This window comes from Thamnophis elegans, chromosome 6, assembly GCF_009769535.1.
Source record: "Thamnophis elegans isolate rThaEle1 chromosome 6, rThaEle1.pri, whole genome shotgun sequence".
Lineage (NCBI taxonomy): Eukaryota > Metazoa > Chordata > Lepidosauria > Squamata > Colubridae > Thamnophis > Thamnophis elegans.
Window position 1 is genome coordinate 303,341 of NC_045546.1, and position 20,468 is coordinate 323,808.

At 64.7% G+C, this 20,468-nt stretch overlaps 2 protein-coding genes across 3 annotated transcripts; one reads left to right on the forward strand and one right to left on the reverse strand.

Moving 5' to 3' along the window:
* The first annotated feature begins 224 nt into the window (after positions 1-224).
* Positions 225-13,693, forward strand: FAM160A2 (family with sequence similarity 160 member A2). 2 transcript variants are annotated; one of them, XM_032219918.1, is made up of 12 exons: positions 225-298; positions 7,292-7,578; positions 7,758-8,369; positions 9,336-9,494; positions 9,949-10,035; positions 10,286-10,453; positions 10,753-10,832; positions 11,050-11,219; positions 11,357-12,274; positions 12,629-12,807; positions 12,894-13,056; positions 13,248-13,693. In XM_032219918.1, exons 2-12 carry the CDS (start codon positions 7,438-7,440, stop codon positions 13,541-13,543), a joined length of 2,973 nt encoding a protein of 990 aa, XP_032075809.1. In that variant the 5' UTR covers positions 225-298; positions 7,292-7,437; the 3' UTR covers positions 13,544-13,693. The 2 variants fall into 2 exon arrangements, with proteins under 2 accessions (XP_032075809.1, XP_032075810.1); XM_032219919.1 differs by lacking the exon at positions 225-298 and having other exon boundaries at positions 7,501-7,591.
* Positions 13,694-14,167: 474 nt separating this feature from the next.
* On the reverse strand, positions 14,168-17,742 carry C6H11orf42 (chromosome 6 C11orf42 homolog). The gene is made up of 3 exons (XM_032219657.1): positions 17,671-17,742; positions 14,757-15,462; positions 14,168-14,301 (listed from the first exon to the last, which is right to left on the reverse strand). The coding sequence occupies exons 1-3, from the start codon at positions 17,740-17,742 to the stop codon at positions 14,168-14,170; spliced, it is 912 nt and encodes a 303-aa protein (XP_032075548.1).
* Positions 17,743-20,468: the final 2,726 nt, after the last annotated feature.

Here is a 20,468-nt window from a genome sequence, read left to right on the forward strand (position 1 = left end):
TGCCGAAGATCCGCGCCCAGCCACGCCGTGTGGACTGTGGACCTCGGGGGAGGGGGAGGAAGTCGAGCAAGAGCCGGGACCCCTCCGGGCAGCGAGTCGGGCTTCCCTGCTGGAAGGAGACCCCGGGAGGCTCGGAGGGGCGTCCGGGAGGGTCCCGGGGCGCCTGCAGGGAGTGCGGCGGGGGCGGGGCCTGCAGGTGGGGGCGGGCCGGGGCGGAGACTGCGGCGGGAGGGCTCCTCCTGGCAGGCGGGGCCTGCGCGGGCGGCGGCGCGGGGAAAATGGCGACGGCGGCAGGCAGGTAAGCCCCCCCCCCCCTGCGCCCGTGGAGCGGCTGCTTGGGGAGCCCCGGCCGCCCCCTCCCCTCCGCCCCCTCCCCGGCCGGGCCTGCGACGGGAGCCCAGCTGACCGGCCCCTCTCCCCCCCCTCCTCCCGCCCCAGTTGCAGCGCCAGCGGGACGGGAGCTCCGCCGGCGCCCCCGATGGGTAAGCGCGCGGGCGCTGGGCCGGGGGCGCTGCCGCTCCTGGAGGAGCCCGCCGAGGGTCCCGGGGGGCGGAGGGCCCGCGGAGCGTCGCCCCACCCGCTGCCCGGGGCTGGGCTGGAGGAACGGGCGGCGGTGGCGGGTCTGCTCCGCTGGGGCTGCGGGCTCGCCGCGGCGATGGCAGCTCCCTCCGCCCTGCCGCAAAGGGGCAGCCCGGTCCTTCGGGGGTTCGCCTGCGGCCTGCTTGCCGCCCGATCGTGGCGGGACGGGGAGGCGGAGGGAAGCCGGGACCCCGAGGCTGCCTGCGCCCGAGCAGCGGGGCTGATGGGCGGCTGGGTGGCGTCCGCGTTGGGCTCCGGGGCTGCGGGAAAGGCGGCGGGTGCAGAGCGGGTCCCCCGGGAGGGGAGCCTCTGTGCACCCCGGCTAGGCTTTGGGTGCGGGGCTTCCGCGACGGGCCGTCCTGGGCGGGGGTCCCTGACCCCGCGGGCGGGTCTCGGCGAGGCTCCTCCGGGGGCGGCTGAGCCGAGGGGCTGCGGGGGCCTCGGGCGCTCGGCAGGGCGGCCTCTCTCTGCCGACGGGGCTCCCGAGGGGCCGCCGGTTCCGGTGCCGCGGCAGCTGCGCTCCTCGGGCTGCGATCAGGCGGCCGCTGCCAGGCGACCGCCGCTGCCCGTGTATCGCCTCTCGGGTGCGCCCATCCGGCCGCAGAACCTTCCGCAGTCGGCCGGGCATCGCCTGGGCGGGCAAGCGGGCATCCTCCTGGCCGCAGAGGGAGCTTTCCGCCTGGGGAGGGGGCTCCGGGGGGCTGCGCTGCTTCCGCAAGCGGGGGGGTGGAGGAGGGTCGGCCAGCTCTTGGGTTGCTGCGGCCAACCTGCCTGGAGATGCCCCGGTTGGCCTCTCAGGTGAGAGTGGGGGAGACCTCCAACATGGGTGGCTGTGCAGGGGGGGGGCGCAGGGGAGTTATGCCTTGCCCTCTTTTGGGAGGGCGTGGGGAAAGCCCCCCTGGAGGCCAGAGAGCAGCCAGGTCGGGTGGGGGGTCTTCTCCAAATCAGAGGGTCAGAAGCAGGACGGGGGCTGCTCTGGGGAGGCAGCGTGGAGGGGGGGGGGACTGAGGTCATGCCAGAAAACCCCCGAAGTGAAGGCCACCCTCCCTGGACTGAAGGCTTCCCCGCCTTTCCTGGGGGGATTGTCTGCTGCTGGCCCCTCCTCCAGCACCGCCGATGCCTCTGTTCTCCCCCCTCCCGGCTGTTGCTCCTTCCAAGGTCGGCCAGCCCCTCCGGCAAGCAGCGCCTTGCAAAAGCAGCTAAATTTAGCCCAGAGGCTGTGAAAATGCGGCTCCTCCTTGGCTCAGCAGGTGGGCGGATCCAGGATTGGCACTGCTGTGCCCCCCCCCCCCCCCGAGGCTGGAGGTCAGGTTGCTACCCCTGCCCTCCTGGTGGGCCCCTCCAGGCAATGTGGAGGGTGCAGGCAGGGCCCTGCTGAGGAGCCGAAGGGCTGCTGTCTGTCCCCTGCCCCCCCTCTCCCCCAAGCCCTCCTGGGGGTGCCTCTTCCCTGCCCCCCCCAAGCCCCCTGGGGGTGCCTCTTCCGCCCTGCCCATCTGGTGCAGGGGAAGCCCAGGAGAGGAAGGGCCGTAGGCTCGTGTCTGAGTGGAGCAGCTCAGTGGGTGGGATGCCGTGGAAGCCCCTCCTTGCAGAGTCCATGGCTGGGCTTCTCTCTTGCCCCCCCTCCCCCAACTTGTGGGCTTCCTCTTTCTTGGAGTCCTTTTATCACTAGGCGACCCCTGTGGGTCAGGTGCCCTCGAATGGGGCCTTGGCAGACCTTCCCCTCCGCTCTCCTCCCCACAGTCTATTTCTGGCTGAGGAGAAGGGGGTTTCTGGGGGGGGGGACTCCTGCCCTCCCCCCCAGCAGAATAGCTGCAGGCTCTGACTTTCCTCAGCCCCAAATTCACCACAGCTGCTCCACTCCCAGGGACGCCTAGAAGTTTGGCACCACCAAAGTTGTGGGGCTGCTGGTTTGCAGGGAGGAAGTGCGGGGGGGGGGGCAAATGGTCTCTAGACTGTCCCTCCCCCCCTAAATATGGGGAAGTGTGGGCCATCTATGCCTCCAGTCAGGAGCCTTCATGCTGTGGTGAAGGGTGGGCTTACCAGGGTGGGGGCCAGGCTGCTCCTGCGACCCACCCACAGACAGGGGCCCTCTGAGCATCCCGACTGGCAGATTCTGCCAAGGGCATCCCACTTGGATGCTGGAGGGGCACTCCCCCCCCCCGCCGAGTGATAAGGGGGGGTCTTGTAGAAAGCTCCTCCTCTTCCTGCCCCACAACCCTCAGCTTCTGCCTGGGGGAACCTGAGGTGACCTGCGCCAAAAGGGGAATCTGGCAATCTTGGGAGGAGAGCTGCAGCTGGCACGAAGGCTGGGCCTGCTTGCTTTCTGCTGGGTGGGTGGGTGGGTGGGTGGGAAAACCCATTTGGCCGTGGGGGTGGGGGTGCTGCCAGCATTCGCCTGGAGGAGAGCTTGTCCCCTCCCCCCCATGGGATTCTCTCTGCCCTCCCCCTCCCAGCCTGGCCTTATGCATCTGGGAGCCTCTGCTGCCCCCCCCCAAATTAAAGAGCCCTGGTGATGCCATTGTGTGTGTGTGTGTGTGTGTGTGTGTTTGTGTGCATTGCTGCAGCCATGTGAGCCCGAAGGAGAGCAGCTGGAAGGGTAGAGAAGGGGGGTGGCTGGATCACCTGGGGGGGGGTCTTCCTGTTGATCCTAGCTGGTCTCTGCAGCAGCTCCAAAGAAGGCCTCAGCTATGGTGGCCTTCTGTCTTTTCTGCCCCCCAGGACGGCTGGCCCAGATGGGGGACTGCCTGGCCGGCAGCAACATGGGAATCGCTTTGCATGGGGAGCAGGAGTGGGGGGTGGGGGCGGTTAGGATTAGGGGTCACGAGGGAGGGAGGCCTCCGTGGGTTCAGATGCCCATCTTGGGAAGGGGGCTTTTAGTCGCTCCCCACTAGAGAACCATCACCTCGTGTGCAGGTCAGCATCACTAACTACCCCTCCTAGAAGCCACAGCCGAGGGAGGGGCTGATGGGGCTGAGCAGAAGGAAGTGGGCACCACCAGGTAGATTTTCCCATCCATCAAAAGGAGGCTTTGGTTGGAAGCCCCCCCAATGTTGACTGGCCTTTCTGATTGGGGGCCGGTGCCGGGCAGGGCCCCCTTCCTCCTCTGGCCCACTGCCTGGGTCCCCCCTGGCTGGTTCGGACCGAGGTCAGCTGGTGGGCTTCAGTGGCCGGTGTGGGGCGGCCTGGGGCTCGGCTGGGGTTAAGCAGAGGTGGGAGGGCTCGGGGCAAGGGCCGCTGCTGCTGCTGCTGCTGCTGCTGAGAGTCCGGCCGTTGCAGCTGGTGGTTCTTGCAGGAGAGGCCGGTTCCTCCTGGGAGAGGGTACGGGGGCCGGCTCAGCCGCAGATGGCTGGAGCATCCCTGCAAGGCCGGAAAGCAGGTGCCCCCCTCATGAAGGGGCTCTCTTTCTGCCCCTTCATGTCCAGTCAGACGGGGGGGGGGGCTTGGAGGGAGGCCATCCTCCTGTCTTGCCCTGCTCCGGCCTCCTTGGGGCTCCTGGCAGTGCCCAGAAGGGGCAAAGTCCACAGATAAAGAGCCAAGCGGCTGCTTCCGCCTTCTTGTCCTGGCCGTGGGTGAGTGTGCGTAGGGGACGCCTGCCCCGTGTTGGGCAGGAAGAGGGAGTCTTAGAAGGGGCCCCGGTCGGCCCCTTCCATGGGCCTCTGCTGGGGAGGGACGGGGTCTGTCCCGGGGGTGGGAAAGCCGGTGGCCCTGGAGGGAGGTGGAGGGGAGGGCTGGGGGTCTTGTGGCACCTTCAGGTGGAGCCCGGCTGTTGGGGGGATGGGGAGAGGCCCCGGGGTGCTGCTGCTGCCCCCACTCGGCACCCCTTGGCAGGTCTTGGCCCAGCCCCTGTTCCTCGTGGCCTGGGAGATTCTGGGAGGGCCTCTGTCCCTCGGTGCCCCTCCTTGGCTCTCCAGGTGGCCTTGGCCAGGGGCTCTGTGGGTGAGCTCTGGGCCGCCCCACCCTTGCTCCGCTCCCACTGGCTCTCGACCTCCGTCTTGCTGTGAGCAACACCCTCCCCCCCCCTTCAGCCCTCTGTTTACACCCTGATGGCCGTAGAAGCTGACCTTGGGGTTAAGGTAGGGGGAGGCTTGGGAATCCGGAGGCCTCGCCAATCCTCCCTCCCTCCCGCTGTGGTGGGATGTGGTTTGGATCTGGCTTCTTGGGATAATGGGGAGGGGGGTTCAAAACAAGGGGTGCTTTTAAGGGAATGGGGGGGCTTTGGTGTTCTCAGCTTAATTGAACCTTACATTTGTGGCCGTTTTTGGTGCTTATGAGAAGCGATCCAAGGCCAAGCCCCCCCCCCCCTCCTCAGCCTCCTTGGGGGGGGGGAGAATGTTTTGTGTGTGGCTGGGGGGGGCTCTGCTTAAGGATTGGATGCTGGAACTCCTACGAGCAGCCTTTGCCCCCCACCTCCATTTCAAGCTTGTGTTTCTACAGGTGTCCTTAAAGGTTACCGTACGTACTTAGATATTCCACTGCTTATGCTTTGCAATGGGGCCTTTTGGGGAAGTCGCACTCCTGGGTCAGCCGAAATGACGCCGCCTTCTGGGTCTTACCTGGAGCTGAGAGGGGCAGCCAATTGGTCCCGGCTCAAAGGGCACCTCCCTGCCGGCATCCTTGTGCCAACCGCCCCCCCCCTCGCCCGATTGCTGAGCCTGGGCAGGCCAAAGAATTGAGATGTAAATGGGGTTGGGGCTCAGCTTCTCCCATAACCGGCACCCTTGGGCGGGGGCTGGCTGGGTGCGGCGGGAGGGCCTTTCGAGGGGCCTTGCAGGAAGCCCATCCCTGGGGTGGGTGCGGGAACTCGGGGAATCCCAAGCTGAGCGGAAGGTTCCCCCCCTGCTTTGAAGCCCCCCGCGTCTCCTCCTCGGGCACGCTTGAAGGGGGCCCATGTGCCCAGTGCCCGCCCTGCCTCAGCCTGAGCATCTAAGAAACATCATCGGTTGGAAAAGCCAAGTGGAACACAGGAGCGCAAAGCCAGGACTGAAACTCGCGTGCCAAAACCCCAAGTGAAAATGTTTCCCTCCTTAGGCGCCCCCCCCCCCGCCCTCCAGTCAGTTTGGAAGAAGAGCCCCCCCCCCCCGACTGTCAGCTGCCTGGCATCCGCATTCCTCTCCACCCGGATTGGCCTTGAAACGCTGTGTGGGGCAGGCAGCTCCACTTTCTCAGCTTTCGCTTGCCCCCCAAGTGCTCCCCCTCCCTCTCTCCCTCCCCCGAGGGGTCTTGGCAGACTGGCACCGAGACGACTGCAGTTCGAGGGGTTCTGACCCAGATCTGACCCCGGAGGCTGCACGTTTGCCATCCTCCTTGGCCCATTGAGGGTGCCCCTGCCCTGGCTGTCCCTCGGCCTAGGTTGGCAGATGTGGGCCATGCCACTCACAGCGCCCTCTCAGTGGCACCGCTCCGAAGGCTGCTGGGAAGCAGGTCTTGGTTTTTGGTGGTGGCAGAGGCAACCAGCCCCTCTTGCTGCCCTGGTAGCTGGTGGTGCCCATCTGTCCAGGCCTCCTCCCCATCATGCCTCTGGCTGCCCCCAACCTTGTGGGGAGAAGAGCTGAACTGGAGCCACCGCCGGCCTGCTCGCTTCCCCGCTGGAGCAGCTGAGGGCCCATGGGGCTGAGCCCACGCGGGTCCTCTGCTGGCGGTGGCTGCTGGTCTTTGCAGACGGGCCACGCTTGCCTTTGAAGGAGCCGAGAGCCTCTGCCGGAGCAGCCGTGGGGGGCTGTTGGCTGGCAGGTCAGGTGGTCCTCTCGGTTCAGGAAGCCCATCTGCCCCCGGGGGCCGCCTGGCTCCTGGGCACGGTCCCTGCGCCTCCACCTCTCTGTGCAGGGGCTCCATTTCAGGTCTTGGGAGCAAACCCCTTCCTGCTTCTCTGGGGAGGTTATGTGGGCAGGGAGGGCCTCTGCCTCGTCAGGACCAGGGACCAGGCTGTGGTGTGCCCTGAGCGAGGGAAGGAGCCCTTCCAGCTGTGCTGAGAGGCCATTTCAAAGCTGGGCACTAACTGTCAGTCAGTCCCGGCACTGCCCGTTGGCAGAACGACGTTCAGGAAGTGGTTTCTGAGCCTCCGTTCAGCTTGTGATAACAGAACGCGCAGACGCATCGCAGGGCCCCTTCTTGTGCCATGAGCGCCCAGAGGGCAGCTGCCCATCATGCGGCTTTGCCTCCTCCTCTTCTTGGACCAGCCCTCCCCCCTTCCCTTGCCACTCGAGGAGACCCCCGGCCGTCCCAGGTTTTGTGCTCGGGGGCTGGAGCCCCAGCAGTGCCCTGCTGGCAGTTGGCAAGGGAGTTCCCGGCCTCTCCTCTTGGCTTACCCACAGGGGACTTGGCAGCTGCGGTTGCTGTTCCAGGGCTCGGATGCTCCTTAACGACCGGCAGCCTTGGGCAGGCCAAAGGGCTGGGGAGGGGGGGGCTGAGCGTCTTGGGAAAGGCCTCTTCTGCCTGAGAAACTGGGCTTCCCCAGGGAGGGGAGTCCTAGCCTAGGAAAGCTGGGGCCACCTCCCCCCCCCACGCTCGAGGGTCTCTGCTACTCTCATGAAAGGTCAGCGAAGGCTTGGCGGGGCCTCCCTCCACTCCCGGGGTTAGGAGCGGCTGGTGCCCACCTGCAAAGGTGCCCAAATCATCTGCCTGCCGGCTGTGTCTTCCCCCTTCCTTGTTTGGGGGTCTGCTTTCCCCCCCCCCCGCTCCCTCACAGCCCACTCTCTGTCTCTTGTGTCTGCAGCTGGGCACCGTTCCTGTAGCGACATGGATGCCCCAGCCGGGAGACTGGCGGCTTGCCCTCACCTGCTCTGCCTCATGTGAGGCCACCTTTGACCTGCCTGCAGCCCCCAGCCCCCCCTGCGGTTCCGATCTGGGAGGCCCCTCCCCATGGAGAAGATGAGCTGGCTGAGCAAGCTGAACCCCCGAGCGGCAGCTGGGCCGAGGGCAAGCCGGGGGGGCAGCCTGCAGGGCCCGGTGATGGCGGACCCCGAAACCTGCCTGATGGTCTTCAAGAACCACTGGGCTCAGGTGAGTGACTCAGGTGAGTGGCCCAGGTGAGCGGCTTGGGGCAGCACGAAGGGACAACGGAGCACGGGGGACCACAGCCAGCGTGTGTGCGGAGCAGACCGGACGGGTGTGCAAGAGACCCCAACTCAGGGGACCCAGCAGGGGAGGGACCCAGCCCGACCCATTTCCTCTCCTGGCAGGTGCTGAGGATCCTGGAGAAGCGTGGGCCCCACGTGACCCCGGGGGCTGCCGATGACCTGAGTGCCGTGCGCAACAACACCTACCAGATGGTGACTCTGCTGGCGGAGGAGCGCCCGCGGGGCGAGCCGGCGATGGGGCCCATCCTGGAGTTTGCGGTCTCGGAGAACGTGCTGGAGCACCTGCTGGGCTGGCACCTGCAGCGGGAGGTGCCCGAGGAGCGCAAGGTGGAGCTGCTGAAGCTGTTCGAGATGCTGATCAGCCAGGCCCACCAGCCACTGCTGCACCAGAAGGCCGTGGTGGCCCCCCTGCTGCGCCTGCTGGCCCTGTGCGCCGAGCCGGCCTCTCCCCTGCTGGAGACCAACCTGGTGCTGCTGCTGAATCAGCTCTGCGTCTCCGTGGCCCGGGACCCCCCGCTGCTGGAGCTCTTCTTCCACAGCCCCTCCGAGCAGGGACCCCCCCACCTGCTGCTCTTCTCCCTCCTCATCCCCTTCATCCACCACGAGGGGGTCGTGGGCCAGCAGGCGCGGGATGCGCTACTCCTGCTCATGGCCGTGTCCTCCGGCAGCCGGACCGTCGCGCGCTACATCACCGAACACTCCTACTTCTGCCCGGTAAGGCCGCGGAAATCACCTTCCGGGTATTTTTTCCCTGCCAGCCCAGGGGAGGCGTCGGCGCCCGTTGCCCTGCTGGTTCGGTTGGGACCCAGCTGCCTTTCGGAGCCTCTCTTGGCTCTTGCAAAGTAGCCTACAACTTTCGTTCCCAACTCAACGCCCGCCTCGCAGCCTTCTGTTTTCATTCTTCTTCTGAACAGCTGTCCTCAAGCGGTTCTCTTAATCCCGTCATTTTTTCAGGCTTCTGCATTATTTTGAGCTGAGGTTTTGGTTCTATTTGTTACCCTGTTGCTAGAAAGTGGAGAGCCGGTTTTAGAAGCCGATGTGGGCACCCAGAATTGCAGGCTGTGGAGGGAGGGGAAGAGGCTGAAAATGCCAGAAATAGCAGAGAGGCTGCTCCTGGTCTCGGGCTGCGCTTCCTCCGTGGGCTCCTTCGGCTGACCCTCGGCTGCGGCAGGGCCGGTCAGCAGGCTTGGCGTGCTGGCTCTGCGCTGACCTGACTGTGCCCCCCTGTCGGATGCTGCTCAGACTGCGGAGGTGCTTCCCGCAAGGGGGCCCAGCCAGCTCCAGTATCAGCCGACACAGGCATTGGAGGGGTGGGGGCTTGACTGCCCATTTGCCCATCCCCCACTGGGAGAGGCTGTCTGCCCCCTCCCCCTTCCCCAGACGAGTGCAAAGGAGGCAGTTTGGCCCTGCTGGGCCCTGGGTGGGCACCAGGACACTGGAAGGCTTGAGCAGTGGGGGTGGGGGTAGCTCCCATCAGCATCCTGGATGGAAGAGGAGAGACTCTCTTTGCTGCCTGGGGGGGTTTAGGAGCGGAAGGTCCAGGCGTCTTCCTCAGGGGGCCGAGGGTGAAAAAGCCCTCATGGCAGGGCAGGCCGCAGGGAAGCCAAAGCTGCCTCACAGAGCGATGGGTCTCCCACCCCCCTCACCCCCATCATGACAGCTTCTTCAACCCCCACCTAGGTCCTGGCCACAGGGCTGAGTGCCCTCTACTCCTCACTGCCCCGCAAACTTGAAGTCCGCGGGGACGATTGGCACTTTCTGCGCCGCGAGGACTGGATTGGGGTCCCGTCCCTGGTCCTCTTCATGAACTCCCTGGAGTTTTGCAATGCGGTCATCCAGGTAAGACCTCCGTCCAGTGGGGAGAGAAGGGCCTTCAGGAGCTGGCTCCGCCCCCCCAGCGGACCTGGCCCAGAAGGTCTCGCCTGGAGAGCTGAGAGGAGTCCTTCAGCTCTTGCGGAATCTGGAGGAATGTGGGAGAAGCCCAGAGGGGGGGGTCTCTCTTGCTCTCCATGTGCAAACAGGGCTAGCCTCCCCCTCACTCATAGGTTGGTCTCTGTGGATCCTGCCCCTCCCACGTTTTACGCAGCGCCCCTGTCCACCTTCCTTGACCCCTCCCCCCACAGGTAGACCCTCAGGCCGTTCTCTATGAGCCCCCCTCCCTAATGTATGGGGGGGGGGAGGTTGTGGGAGAGTCATTTTGTGGGTCTTCCCAGCAGCTCTGAGCTGCTCCTCCTCCTCCTCTCGGGGGTCCTGGCTGGGCAGCCCTTCGGACTCCTGCCCCTTTTCCTGGCAGGTGGCTCACCCGCTGGTCCAGAAGCAGCTGGTGGATTACATCCACAACGGGTTCCTGGTGCCAGTGATGGGCCCGGCTTTGCACAAGGTGAGGGTGGAAGGGGGGCGATGCCCCTGGGGAAACTGCCTTGCGTGTGCTTTGATTCCTGGCAGCAGGAGGGGGGGGGCTGCCTTTGGCCGGGGACCCACTGCTTGGTCTACGGGGCGTGACGAGGCCTCCAGGGATTCTGCCACAGATGGGCCATCGTGGGGAGGGGAGGAGGGGGCAGCTCCCGGGAGGAGACGGGCGTTGGGCCCCCCAACTGCGGGGCCTTTGCTGAGCTCCCTCTGTCCGCCAGACGTCCATCGAGGAGATGATCGCCAGCACGGCCTACCTGGACCTCTTCCTGCGCAGCATCAGCGAGACGCCCCTGCTGAAGACCTTCCTGTGCTTCCTGCTGCTCCACCACCACGACAGCAGCACCATCCTGGACACGCTGGTGGCACGCATCGCCAGCAACTCCCGGGTGAGGCGGCCAGCCTGGCAGGGGCACTGGGGGGGCCCACGCAGTTTTCACACGAGGGAGGCTGAAAACAGGCCTTGCTCCCCCGCACGTCACTCTCCAGAAGAGAGAGACCCCCAGCACACACAGCCCCCCCCCTTCCAGGAGCAGCAGCTCAGCTTGCCAGGAGGGCTTCGTAGCTCAGGGTTGCAGGAAGTGGGGGGAGGGGGGCTTGGGACCTTTCCCTAATTCAGGTGGGGGGAGGAACTGGGGTGGGGAGGGCTGCTTCCTCTAATTCTGCCCTTTCCCCTTGTCCCCCCCAGCTCTGCATGGTCTCCCTCAGCCTCTTCCGGACGCTGATTGGCCTGCACTGCGAGGACGTCCTGCTGCAGCTGGTGCTGAGGTACTGGGGGCTCCTTGCAGGGGAGAATCCCCCCCCCCCAATGAAGGGCGTGCTTTGCCCAGGAGGGTGGAGCTGTTGCCCAAGAAGGGAGGGGCAGCAGGGGAAGGGGATGGAGAGGAAGAGGAGCTCCCCCTGGTGGGCCTCTAAGCACCCTGCAGGTGGTGCCACAGCTTTTCCATCAGCAGCTTCTCTCCCCGACCCCCCACCCCACCCGCAGGTACCTGATCCCCTGCAGCCACGTCATGCTGAGCCAGAAGAGAGCAGTCAAGGAGCTGGACCTGTATGGCAAGGCTGCTGCCAAGTTCCTCTCGCTCATCCCTCGCTGCTGCAGCCCAGAGAGCCTGCCCAGCCCCGACCAGGAAGAGGAGCGGGCAGCCTGGTCCAAGGGTGAGGCTGGGGGTGGGTGGGGAGAGCCCACCCGAAAGGCCTCCCTCCCGGGGCGCCTCTTCCTGCGCCTGCAGAGCCCCTCCTCCTGTGGAGGCTTTCTGACCTTGGCTGACCCTCCTCCTCCTCCGTGTCCCCAGGCCAAGGCAGCCCTAGCGTGGACTCTTCCTCCGTGGTGACCATCCCCAGGCCCTCCACGCCGTCTCGCATCTCCTTCTTCACCCGCCAGCCCAGCTCCAGCACGGAGGCCCCCAGCCCCACCCACCGCTCTCCAGGGACGCCCACGGGCAGCCCTGCTCACCGTCCCAGCAGGTGGGAGGAGGTCTCGGAGCTGGAAGGGAATTACCTGGAGTACCTGCGGGATGCGCGGCTCAACATCGACCTCTGCGTCCGTGCCTGCCACGTCTGGTCAGCTCCCTACGATGGGGAGGAGCCCAATGCCATCATCTTAGCTCCACCTCCGGGTGCCTCCTCAGCAGCCAACACGTCCGTCCATCCCAGGGGCCCCCCGCCAGACCCTGCACCTGCCTCCCCCCGGACTAAAAAGCGGGGGGCAAGCCTGGAAGGGGCCCCTGCCAGCCTGTTGCCCAGCACTGCCCCACCAGCGGACACCAAAGACAAGCACCTTCTGCTTAACGGGGCCCACATGGACACTGGCATCAAGAAGGGCCGCTGGTGCCCCCCTGAGGGCCCCTTGGAGAACGGGTCAGTCCCATCGCGCAACCTTTGTGAAGGCGCCTCCTGCCTGGACTTGTTCGCAGATGAGGGGCTGAGCCAGGCCCCTATGGAGAATGGGGGTCCGCTGATGGCGGAGGACTTCCATCGGGAACTGTGTCAGCTACAGGACGAGATGGCTAACGGGGACCGAGCCGAGGAAGGCCCTGGCGTGGATCCCCCACCTGAGCCTGAACCGCTTTCCCGGGAGGAAGAGGAAGCTTACCACTGCTTTTCCTCCTGCCCCGAGGGCTCGGCCCCCGCCCCGCCTGCCGACCCCTTGTCCCAGATCATCATAAGCCCGCCCCGGGCCTCAGGGCAGCCTCCCAGCCAGCCATTCACCGGTGAGTTTCTTTCCCCAGGACACCGGTGGGCTTCTTCCTTCCCACCTCGGACTGTCTGTTGGCATCCCAGGGAAGGATCTGGCAAACCTTTGGGAAGTCCGTTTCTGAAACAGCCCTTGTGATGGAAGCTGCTGCCTGGAGGGCAAGAGGGGGTCTTCTGGGTTGCTGCCAATGGGCCGGTTGACGGCGATTCCAGGCCCGTGTGGGGCAGCGGAGGAGTCCTTCCCGTCTCAGGCTGGCTCTCGGATCCAGTATAGGGCAGCCAAGAGGCCGGATAGGTCCCCTTCCTGCTCCTGTGCAGCAGCCCAGGGCCTGGTGTTGGTCCACCCGCCTGACGGCCTTCCGTGTCTGCAGGCCCCTTCCTAGCTATCCTGCTGGCCAAACTGGAGAACATGCTGCAGAACTCGCTCTACGTCAACTTCCTGCTGACGGGGCTGCTGGCTCAGCTCGCCTGCTACCCGCAGCCCCTCCTGCGCTCCTTCCTCCTCAACACCAACATGGTCTTCCAGCCCAGCGTCAAGTCCCTCCTCCAGGTAGTGCTGCGGTTAGGGGGGAGGGGCACCCCACCCTCCCCTGCGGAGGGTGGCTGAGGGCCTGGTTGCTTCTCCCCCTCTGGCAGGTCCTGGGCTCCGTGAAGAACAAAATTGAGGGCTTCGCGGACAGCCAGGAGGACTTCCCGTCACTGCTCTTCAAGGCCAGGAAGTACCTGATTGCCCGGGCCAGGCCGGACGCCCCAGATGCCACCAACCCCCTTCCCCCCTTACGCCGTCCCGAGGCCCTCGGTGAGCAATGCTGGGCAATGCCGGGGATCTGCCCATGGGGACTGTGCAAGGGGGAGAAAGGGCACCTGGGGGCGGCTGGGGGTGGGTGGGAGGGGCTCCCCCGGGACAGGGGCAGTTGCCTTGGGGAGGCTCAGCCTTTGTCCACTGGCCCTAAGGCTGCCAATCTTGACCCCTGCTCACTCTCCCGCCAGTGAAGAGCCGGAAGCCCACCATCGGGGAGCTGATCATGCGCCACACCAACAGCCCCACGCGGGCCCGCCAGGCCGCCCAGCTGGCCCTGCAGCATGTGCGCGAAGGGCAGGTGCTGCAGGCGCTCTCGGGCGGCTCCCTCTTCCGCGGCTCTGCCGAGAAGCAGAGCGAAGCGCTGCGGGTGAAGAACGCCGTCTACTGCGCAGTCATCTTCAGCGAGTTCCTCAAGGAGCTGGCGGCCATCGCCCAGGCCCACGCGGTCACCTCCCCCTTCCTGCTGGAGCCCCCCCCGGAGTGACCCCCCCACTCCCTGTCCTGTCCGGTTGGGGGGGGCACCCGCAGGGAGGCCCCTCCCCTTTTAAAACTCCTTACCAGGAAATGGACCTTTTTAATTTATTGGGAATGAATGCTTTTTTTCTGGAAAAAAATGTTTGTTGCAATATATAAATATATATATATATATAAGAAGCTGCTTCTGTGGTGTGCCTGGGAAGGGGCCGTGTCCCGCCCATCCAGATGGGGTGGGTGAGGGGGTCTCCATGGCCAGCCCTTTCTCCAGCCCTTCTCCCTCTCTCTACCCCCTGACCTCTGGGAGCGGCAGGGATCCTCTTGCTTTGGGGGGGGGGGCTCTTCATTTCCCACTGGGGGGGGCACCTCAAGTTCCCCAACCAGGCTTTGGGCAGCCGTGCTATGGAAGCCCCTCCCCCAGGGCCAGGTTGCCAAGGATCCATGCTGGGCCCCCTCACAGGGCTGGCTTCCTTGCCCTCTGGGGGCCGGAGGGGCCCTGCTGTCCCCCCATGAAGAAAAGGCCCTGCCTGCCTGGACAACAGCCCCCCCCGAACCAGGCCAGACTTTGGCCATTGCTACGTGCGAAAAAAGGCCATTTATTGCTGGGGGAGGGGTGGGGGGGCTGCCATCCAGGTCACTCTTCCGTGTCGCTCTCGGCGGCCGCGATGCTCTGCAGGAGGGGCAGGGACATGCAGTGCCTCTCGGGGTCAGCCAGGCTGCCGCAGGAGAAGCCCAGCTTGGGCCGCCGCTGCTTGAAGGGCCATTTCCCTGTGGGGACGCAGAACAAGGAGGGGGGTTGTGGCAGGAGTCCCCCAGGGAAAAAAAGGCCCCGAGTTTCCCCCACTGCTGGGAATCCCAAATCCTCCTCCTCCTCCTCCACCACCACCACCACCACCACCACTACTACTACTACTACTTGCAGAGGGGGTGAGGATGCAGGGCAGGGAGTGAGCGAGCAGGGAGGCCTTGCCCTCCAGCCATGCTAGAAGAGGCTCCTTGGGCTCCAGGGAGACCACCCAGTGGAAGGGAGGGGGGCCCTTTGCCCAGCACCCCACGGGGAGAACCTGCTGGGAAAGCCGGCTGAAGCCCCCTGGGTTCTCTGGAGAAACTGGCCCTCCTGGGTTGAGTTTTCTGGGGAACGAGGCAGGGTGGGGGGAAAGCCCAGGGACTCCATCCCTGCCTTGAGGGAGAAGGCAGCGTTGTCCCCCCAACCATTTCCTCACCTGCCACCGTCCGCAGGGGCCTGCCCAGGGCCCTCCACCGCTTGCGCAGGGCCGTGCTCTCTCTGGGCAGAGGGGCCTCCAGAGCCCTGGCTGGGGGAGAAGCTTCCAGCATGGCCATCCTCACCCAGGCAGCCCTGGCGGGAAGGCTGTGGCCCATGTGCTTCTGGGAGCCCAGCACGCCTTTGTGGCTGAGGGCGAACTTGAGGCAGGAGAAGGCCACGGGGAGGGGCTGCTCCTGGACAAAGTGGTGATGCTCAGCCTCCTGGGTGACGGACAGCGAGAGGCTGCCGGCGTAGAAGACCTCGTGCACCACGTAGAGGCTCCTCTGGGAGCGCAGCCAGGGCAGGTCGGGGCGCAGGGCCACCGTCCCGGGACGCAGGGCCAAGAACGCCACCTTCTTATGGACTCCGGCCATGCAGAGGCGGATATGGCGCAGGGCCCCGTCCACCAGGCGCGTCTCCTCGTAGCGGGACTCGCCCCTCACCCGAGCGCTGTACTCGCGGGTGCAGTGGGTCAGCTCCCTGGGGGCGGGCCCCCCGGGCAGCAGGCTTTCCAGGGGCCCAATAGGCACCAGACAGCTCTGCCTGCGCAGGAGGCTCTGCCCCAGCTGGGCCTTCTTGATCAGCACCGTCAGGAGGTCGTAGGAGGAGGCGTCTTCCAGGAAGGGCACCGGCACCACGGTGGGCCCGAAGCGCTCCTCAACGACCTGCGGGGAGACACAGGGGCAGAGTGGGCCTCCCTGCCTTTGGGAGCAGCTGTGTCATTCCACCTCTCCCGCTCCCCCGCTGGAAGAGAAGGGCCAGGTACGGGAGGGAGGGGGCCACAAAGGCTAGGGGTGGGAGGGGCAGGATGCCACCGCTCAGCCTGTTTCACGAGAAAGTGAAACCCGGGACCCAAACGGTCCGGGGGAGCCGGTGGACCCCTTCCCCCTCCCCTCCCCTCCTTCTCAGCAGGAAGGAGATGGTGTTTGGGCTCCTGAGATCTCCCATGGTTTCCTGAAAGAAGGCTCCCTCCTCTGCTCCACCCAGATCTTCTCAACCACCTCCGGAAAAGGATCCCTCTGGATTTCCCCCTCGTGCCTCCTCCTCCCGGGCCTCTTGCCTGGACCTGTGTGCCCAGAGGCCAGGATACATGCTGCCGTTTCTGTGCCCTTGTATGGAGGGTTTTCTGGGAGACGCAAGCAGACTCTTCCCGTCCTGTATTGACATGCCTGCCTCTGGGCGCCTCCGCCCCCACCCCAGGTCTCTTGCTCTTCCCCAGCTCCCTTCTCTCTTCGCTGCTGCCGGATTCAGCTTGGAGCCCTCCCGGTTCCCACCAGGCACAAACCTTCCTTGCCAGGTGCTGGGTCCCATCCTTTGGGAATAACACCCCCCCCCCCCGTATTTCCACTCCTCCCTCCTCCTGCCCAGCCCTTCATCGCCCCTGGCAGGGTCTCCAAAGCATGCCCCTCCCTGGGAGGATCAGCAGGTCTTCAAAGGCTCCCATCTCACCCAACAGGCCAGCCTTTCTCACCCTTGGAGATCTGGGGACTTCAATTCCCAGAATTCCACAGCCAGCAGGGATTCTGGGAATCGAAGTCTTTCAAGTGACAGAGCTTAAGAAGCACCTTGGTAGGCTGTCTGGGGGATGGGCTGCCGCGAGGAGACTCAAGCCCCCCCCAGCCCCTCCCCTCCTGGTTTTCTCTTCAGAATGGAAGACGGCACATCGGCTGCAGAAGCCAAGAGCAGCTCCCTCCCTCGGCCGCCACCTTCTTCTCGGCTGCCCCTTGGAGCCCTGCCAAGTCCCTCTGGTTCGCTCCTCCAGTTCCATCGCTCCTGCTACTTGCGGAGAGCCCCTTCTCCAGTAGGCGTCCTCCCCCGCCCTCCGTGAACAGCTCTTGCCCAATCTGGCTTTAATGGTGCCAACACATCTACCCAGTTTTCTTGGCAACAATGCCAGTCTGGAGGCGGCTTCCCATTGTCTTAGTCCAGGCGGGATTTGGCATTTTTCCTTTTGGGTGGTTCATCCCTCCTGCAGACACACACACCCCCCCCCCCCCCCGGGCTAAGGCTGAGCTCTGGGCCGCTTCCCGCTGGTTGGGCTTGAAAGTCCTCCCCTATTGATCACCCGACTGGCGATCAGGCAGAAGACCAGCTTGAGTCAAACCGGATATTAGTTTGGCCTGGAGAAATGCTCTTTCTGCCGGATCCAATCTGGGCCGATCCCCAGGAACTTTAGGCTTTTGGGCCTCTTGCTGGAGCCCATCCGGAGGGAGCTTCTCTCCAGCAGAGGTGAGGGGGGGGGGCTTTGGGCTGTTCTGGGCATTTACTTGGTACCTAGTAGTCTACCTAGTAGTGGGGGGCTTTTTAGGTGTTGATTGGAAAGCCCCACACAAGAGGCACCATGTAAACACATGCACAGAACAGCCAAAAGCACCCCCCCCCTTCTGCTAGAGAGAGGCTCCCTCCGGAGGGGCTCCAGCATAAGTCCGAAAGCTGGGAAGCCTAAAGACCGACCCAGATTGGATCCCGCAACATTATCATCCCTGGACACAGATTCAATTTCATTCGTGAACGACCTTCCTCTTCCTCCCAGGATCTCATTCATTTGGCTGCCATCGTTTCAGATTGCATCTCTCCCTCCTCCTCCTCCTCCTCTTTCGAATTGATGGATTTTGGAGCGATCCCCACCACTCAAGAGAACCGTTAGCTCACCCAATGCCAAATGGGCCCAGGTATCCAGGGCTCTGCTGGCAAGGACACCCCCCCCCCCAGGTGAGGGCTGCCCCTGGAACCGTCCTGCAGCTGCTGTGCCCCTCCCCATCCAGGCCAAGGGCGTGCAGGCCTCCTGCTCTGCCCCAGCTGCTTCTGCCCCTGACACATCCAGGCTGGACCCAGAGCCCTCCCCGGTGCCAGCTCCGCCCTGCGGGTCCCACCTTGTCCCGGATCAGTTCCCAGTTGGCATCCGCCTCGCTGATCTTGAGACTCGGGGTCCCTCCGCTGTCCATCCTGCCTGCTGCGGGGCTGGCCCGCAAGGGCTCCGTGGCAGGGTGGGCCATGAGGGGAGCCAGGAGAGACAGGGGGGAGCCAGTTGGGGAGCTCCGGAGGAGGGTTTTCCCCCAGGGTCCTGGAGGCAGCAGGGCCAGGACACCAGCAGAGAAGGCCCCCTGGACTGTGAAGTCACAAAGCGGGCTCTGCTTGCATCACCTGGGCGAGAGGAGGAGGAGGAGGAGAAAGCAGCACCCTTCCTCTGCCCCGTGTGTGTGTGTGTGTGTCTGCGACCACAAATTCTGGGAAATGGCGCAGAGGGAGAGCCAGCCCTGTGAGGTAGGACGAATGAGAAAACCGACTCCCCAAGACTCTAGTGGGACTCTATTGTTATCGGCTTCAGTAACAGGATCTTGAAGGCCTGACTGCATTGGCCCCTCCCTGCCTCTTCAGTGTGGGGGGGGGGGGTTCCTTGCAGGGCTCCCAGGTGGCGGCAGCCACACCTGATCACAAAGCAAGATTTAACCATCCCCAGGAGGCAGCTGATCAAATTCTGTGGTAAGAACTACTACGCCAAGGAATCCCTTTCGGTTCATCCCAGAGAGGAGTTTCGGTCCCCTTCCGAAATCCCAACATATCCAGGGAAACGAAGATGCTCCCCCAGACTCTCCCCCTCCCCCTCTCTGCATGTGCGTGTGAAAGAGGGGGGGGCAATCTGCTCAGGAAGCCTCCAAGATTCTTGGTTCTGATGGGGAATCCTGAGGGATCCCCTCTTCCCCAATCACGTTGGCTGGGAAGAAACTTTTGGGAGCAGCCCCTTCTACAGGTAGGGAGCTGCCAACCACCAGGCTTTAAATGTGGCACCTTGCAAGTGGCACCTCTGGGAAGTGAGGCTTGCTTGAGCTGCTACCATCTGGACCATCTGCCGCTCCAGAATGGCCTCCAAGGGCAGCCCCACCTGGGGGGGCTGATAGTCTAGATGTAATAAGGGTGTCTGGCCTAGTCAGGTTGGCCAGTTGAGTTGCGCCCCTGCATGCCCACATGAGCTGTCCTACGCTCTCCCCTCGGCCTCCTTCCCTGGCACACCAGGGGCCGCTCTGTGGCGCTGTCACTCAGCCATGCCAGGACCAGCTGCTGCAGAGCTTGTGGGAGCCCAGCCTGCCCCACTGCTGCAGAAGAGCAGTTGGGCACAGCTGCAGTGACGGCTGCCTGCCCTCCAGCAGGCTGCATGGGTGGCATAAGGGAGGCTGCTGCCACTCTTCTCCGGTTGCACCCGCTGGCAGTCCTCAAACCATCTGTTGGCAGCCTCGGAGCCCCACTGCTGACAGGGCTGGCTCTGGAAACGGCTCCCCCGGGGCCTCAGCAGCACCAGCCTGGGAGGCTTTGGCTAAAGGAAGGGCCCCCACCCTCCTGCCCAGAGGGAGAGAGGGACCCGGGCATCACCCTGGCAAGGCTGTTCCTTGCTCTGCCCTTCAGGATGCTCTTTGTCCTGGCTTTGCCCTCCCCCGTTCTTCCTGGCTATCCTCCCTGTGGAGAATCTCCGTCGTGCACGGTTGACCCAAAGGCCCTTTTTCCAGGGGGCCACATTTCCTTTGCTTTCGCTTCTCTGGTTCAGATCCCCTGAAGCGTCTTCTCAGACGAGAGGAGGAAACGCCTCCCAGGGAGGAGAAAGAAAATTTGGGCCCCTGGAAAAAGCACTTCTGGGACCCTTCGGTTGCCCAGAGGCCTGCGATCACCAAAACCGCCCTCCGTCCACTCAAGCACGCATCCAGGGGGGCTGAAGCAGTTTAGGGGGTCCCAGGCGAAAGGGGGTGGGGCAGGGGAAGGGACTCCTGGGGGGGGGGGACTCGGTCCCACTGTGTAAAGAGCCCCCGAGCTTCTAGACCCCAGAGAGTTGTCTGCTCAACTGTTGTGCAACAAAACAAAGGCCGGCTTCCTCCTCCGTGGCGGCTCTGCTTGTCCCGGCTGGAATGAAAGCAGCGGGAACTCTAGGCAGGACAGCGGGAAGCTTTCAAAGACGGCAGGCGACAGTCCGGTAGGGCCTGGGCAACTGGGTGGGGGAAACCCAACTCTGCCGTCTGTCAGGTTTCCTAAAAATGCTGGAAGGGATCCTGGAGGTCACCTGGCCTGACCCCGTGTCCAGTCAAGCGCTTGATCCACCTTTCTGGTGGAGGACGGTCCGGCCTCAGTCCAGCGGCCTTTGGCAGGGAAGCAGCCAAACAAGGGTTCACAGAGCAGCTGGCTGCATCTTCCAGCCAGGATGGCCCACCTGACGCCTGGCCTGGAGCAGCTTCTTTGCGCCTTTCAGCCCCTGGCTGGACCCCAGGATGGGACCCTGCCCCCTCCCCCCTCAGGCACAGAGGGGCTGTGTCTGCCCACCTTCCCCACCCGAGTCCTCCTTGCGCCTCTCCTTCACCCCCAAGGACCCCCGACAGACAACGCGACAGAAACACCAGTCAGCTGAATCTTTATTGAGCTCTGGTCCTCCACCTCTCTTGCAGTGAAATGGGCCCCTTCCCCGCCGCTCCCCCCCCCCAGCTAGGCAGAGGGCGAGGGTCTCATCAGGAGCAGCAGGCGGCGTGGCCGAGAGCGCCCAAGGGCAGGGCCCTCCCTGACAATGCGGGTGCCAGGCTCTTCCAAACTCACTCAGGCGCTGCCCTCCCAGAAGGCAAAGTGCGAACAGAGCCCAGCCCAAGGAGGGGGCAGGCAGGACGCCCCCTCCCCCGAGCAGTGGATGCTGTGGAGA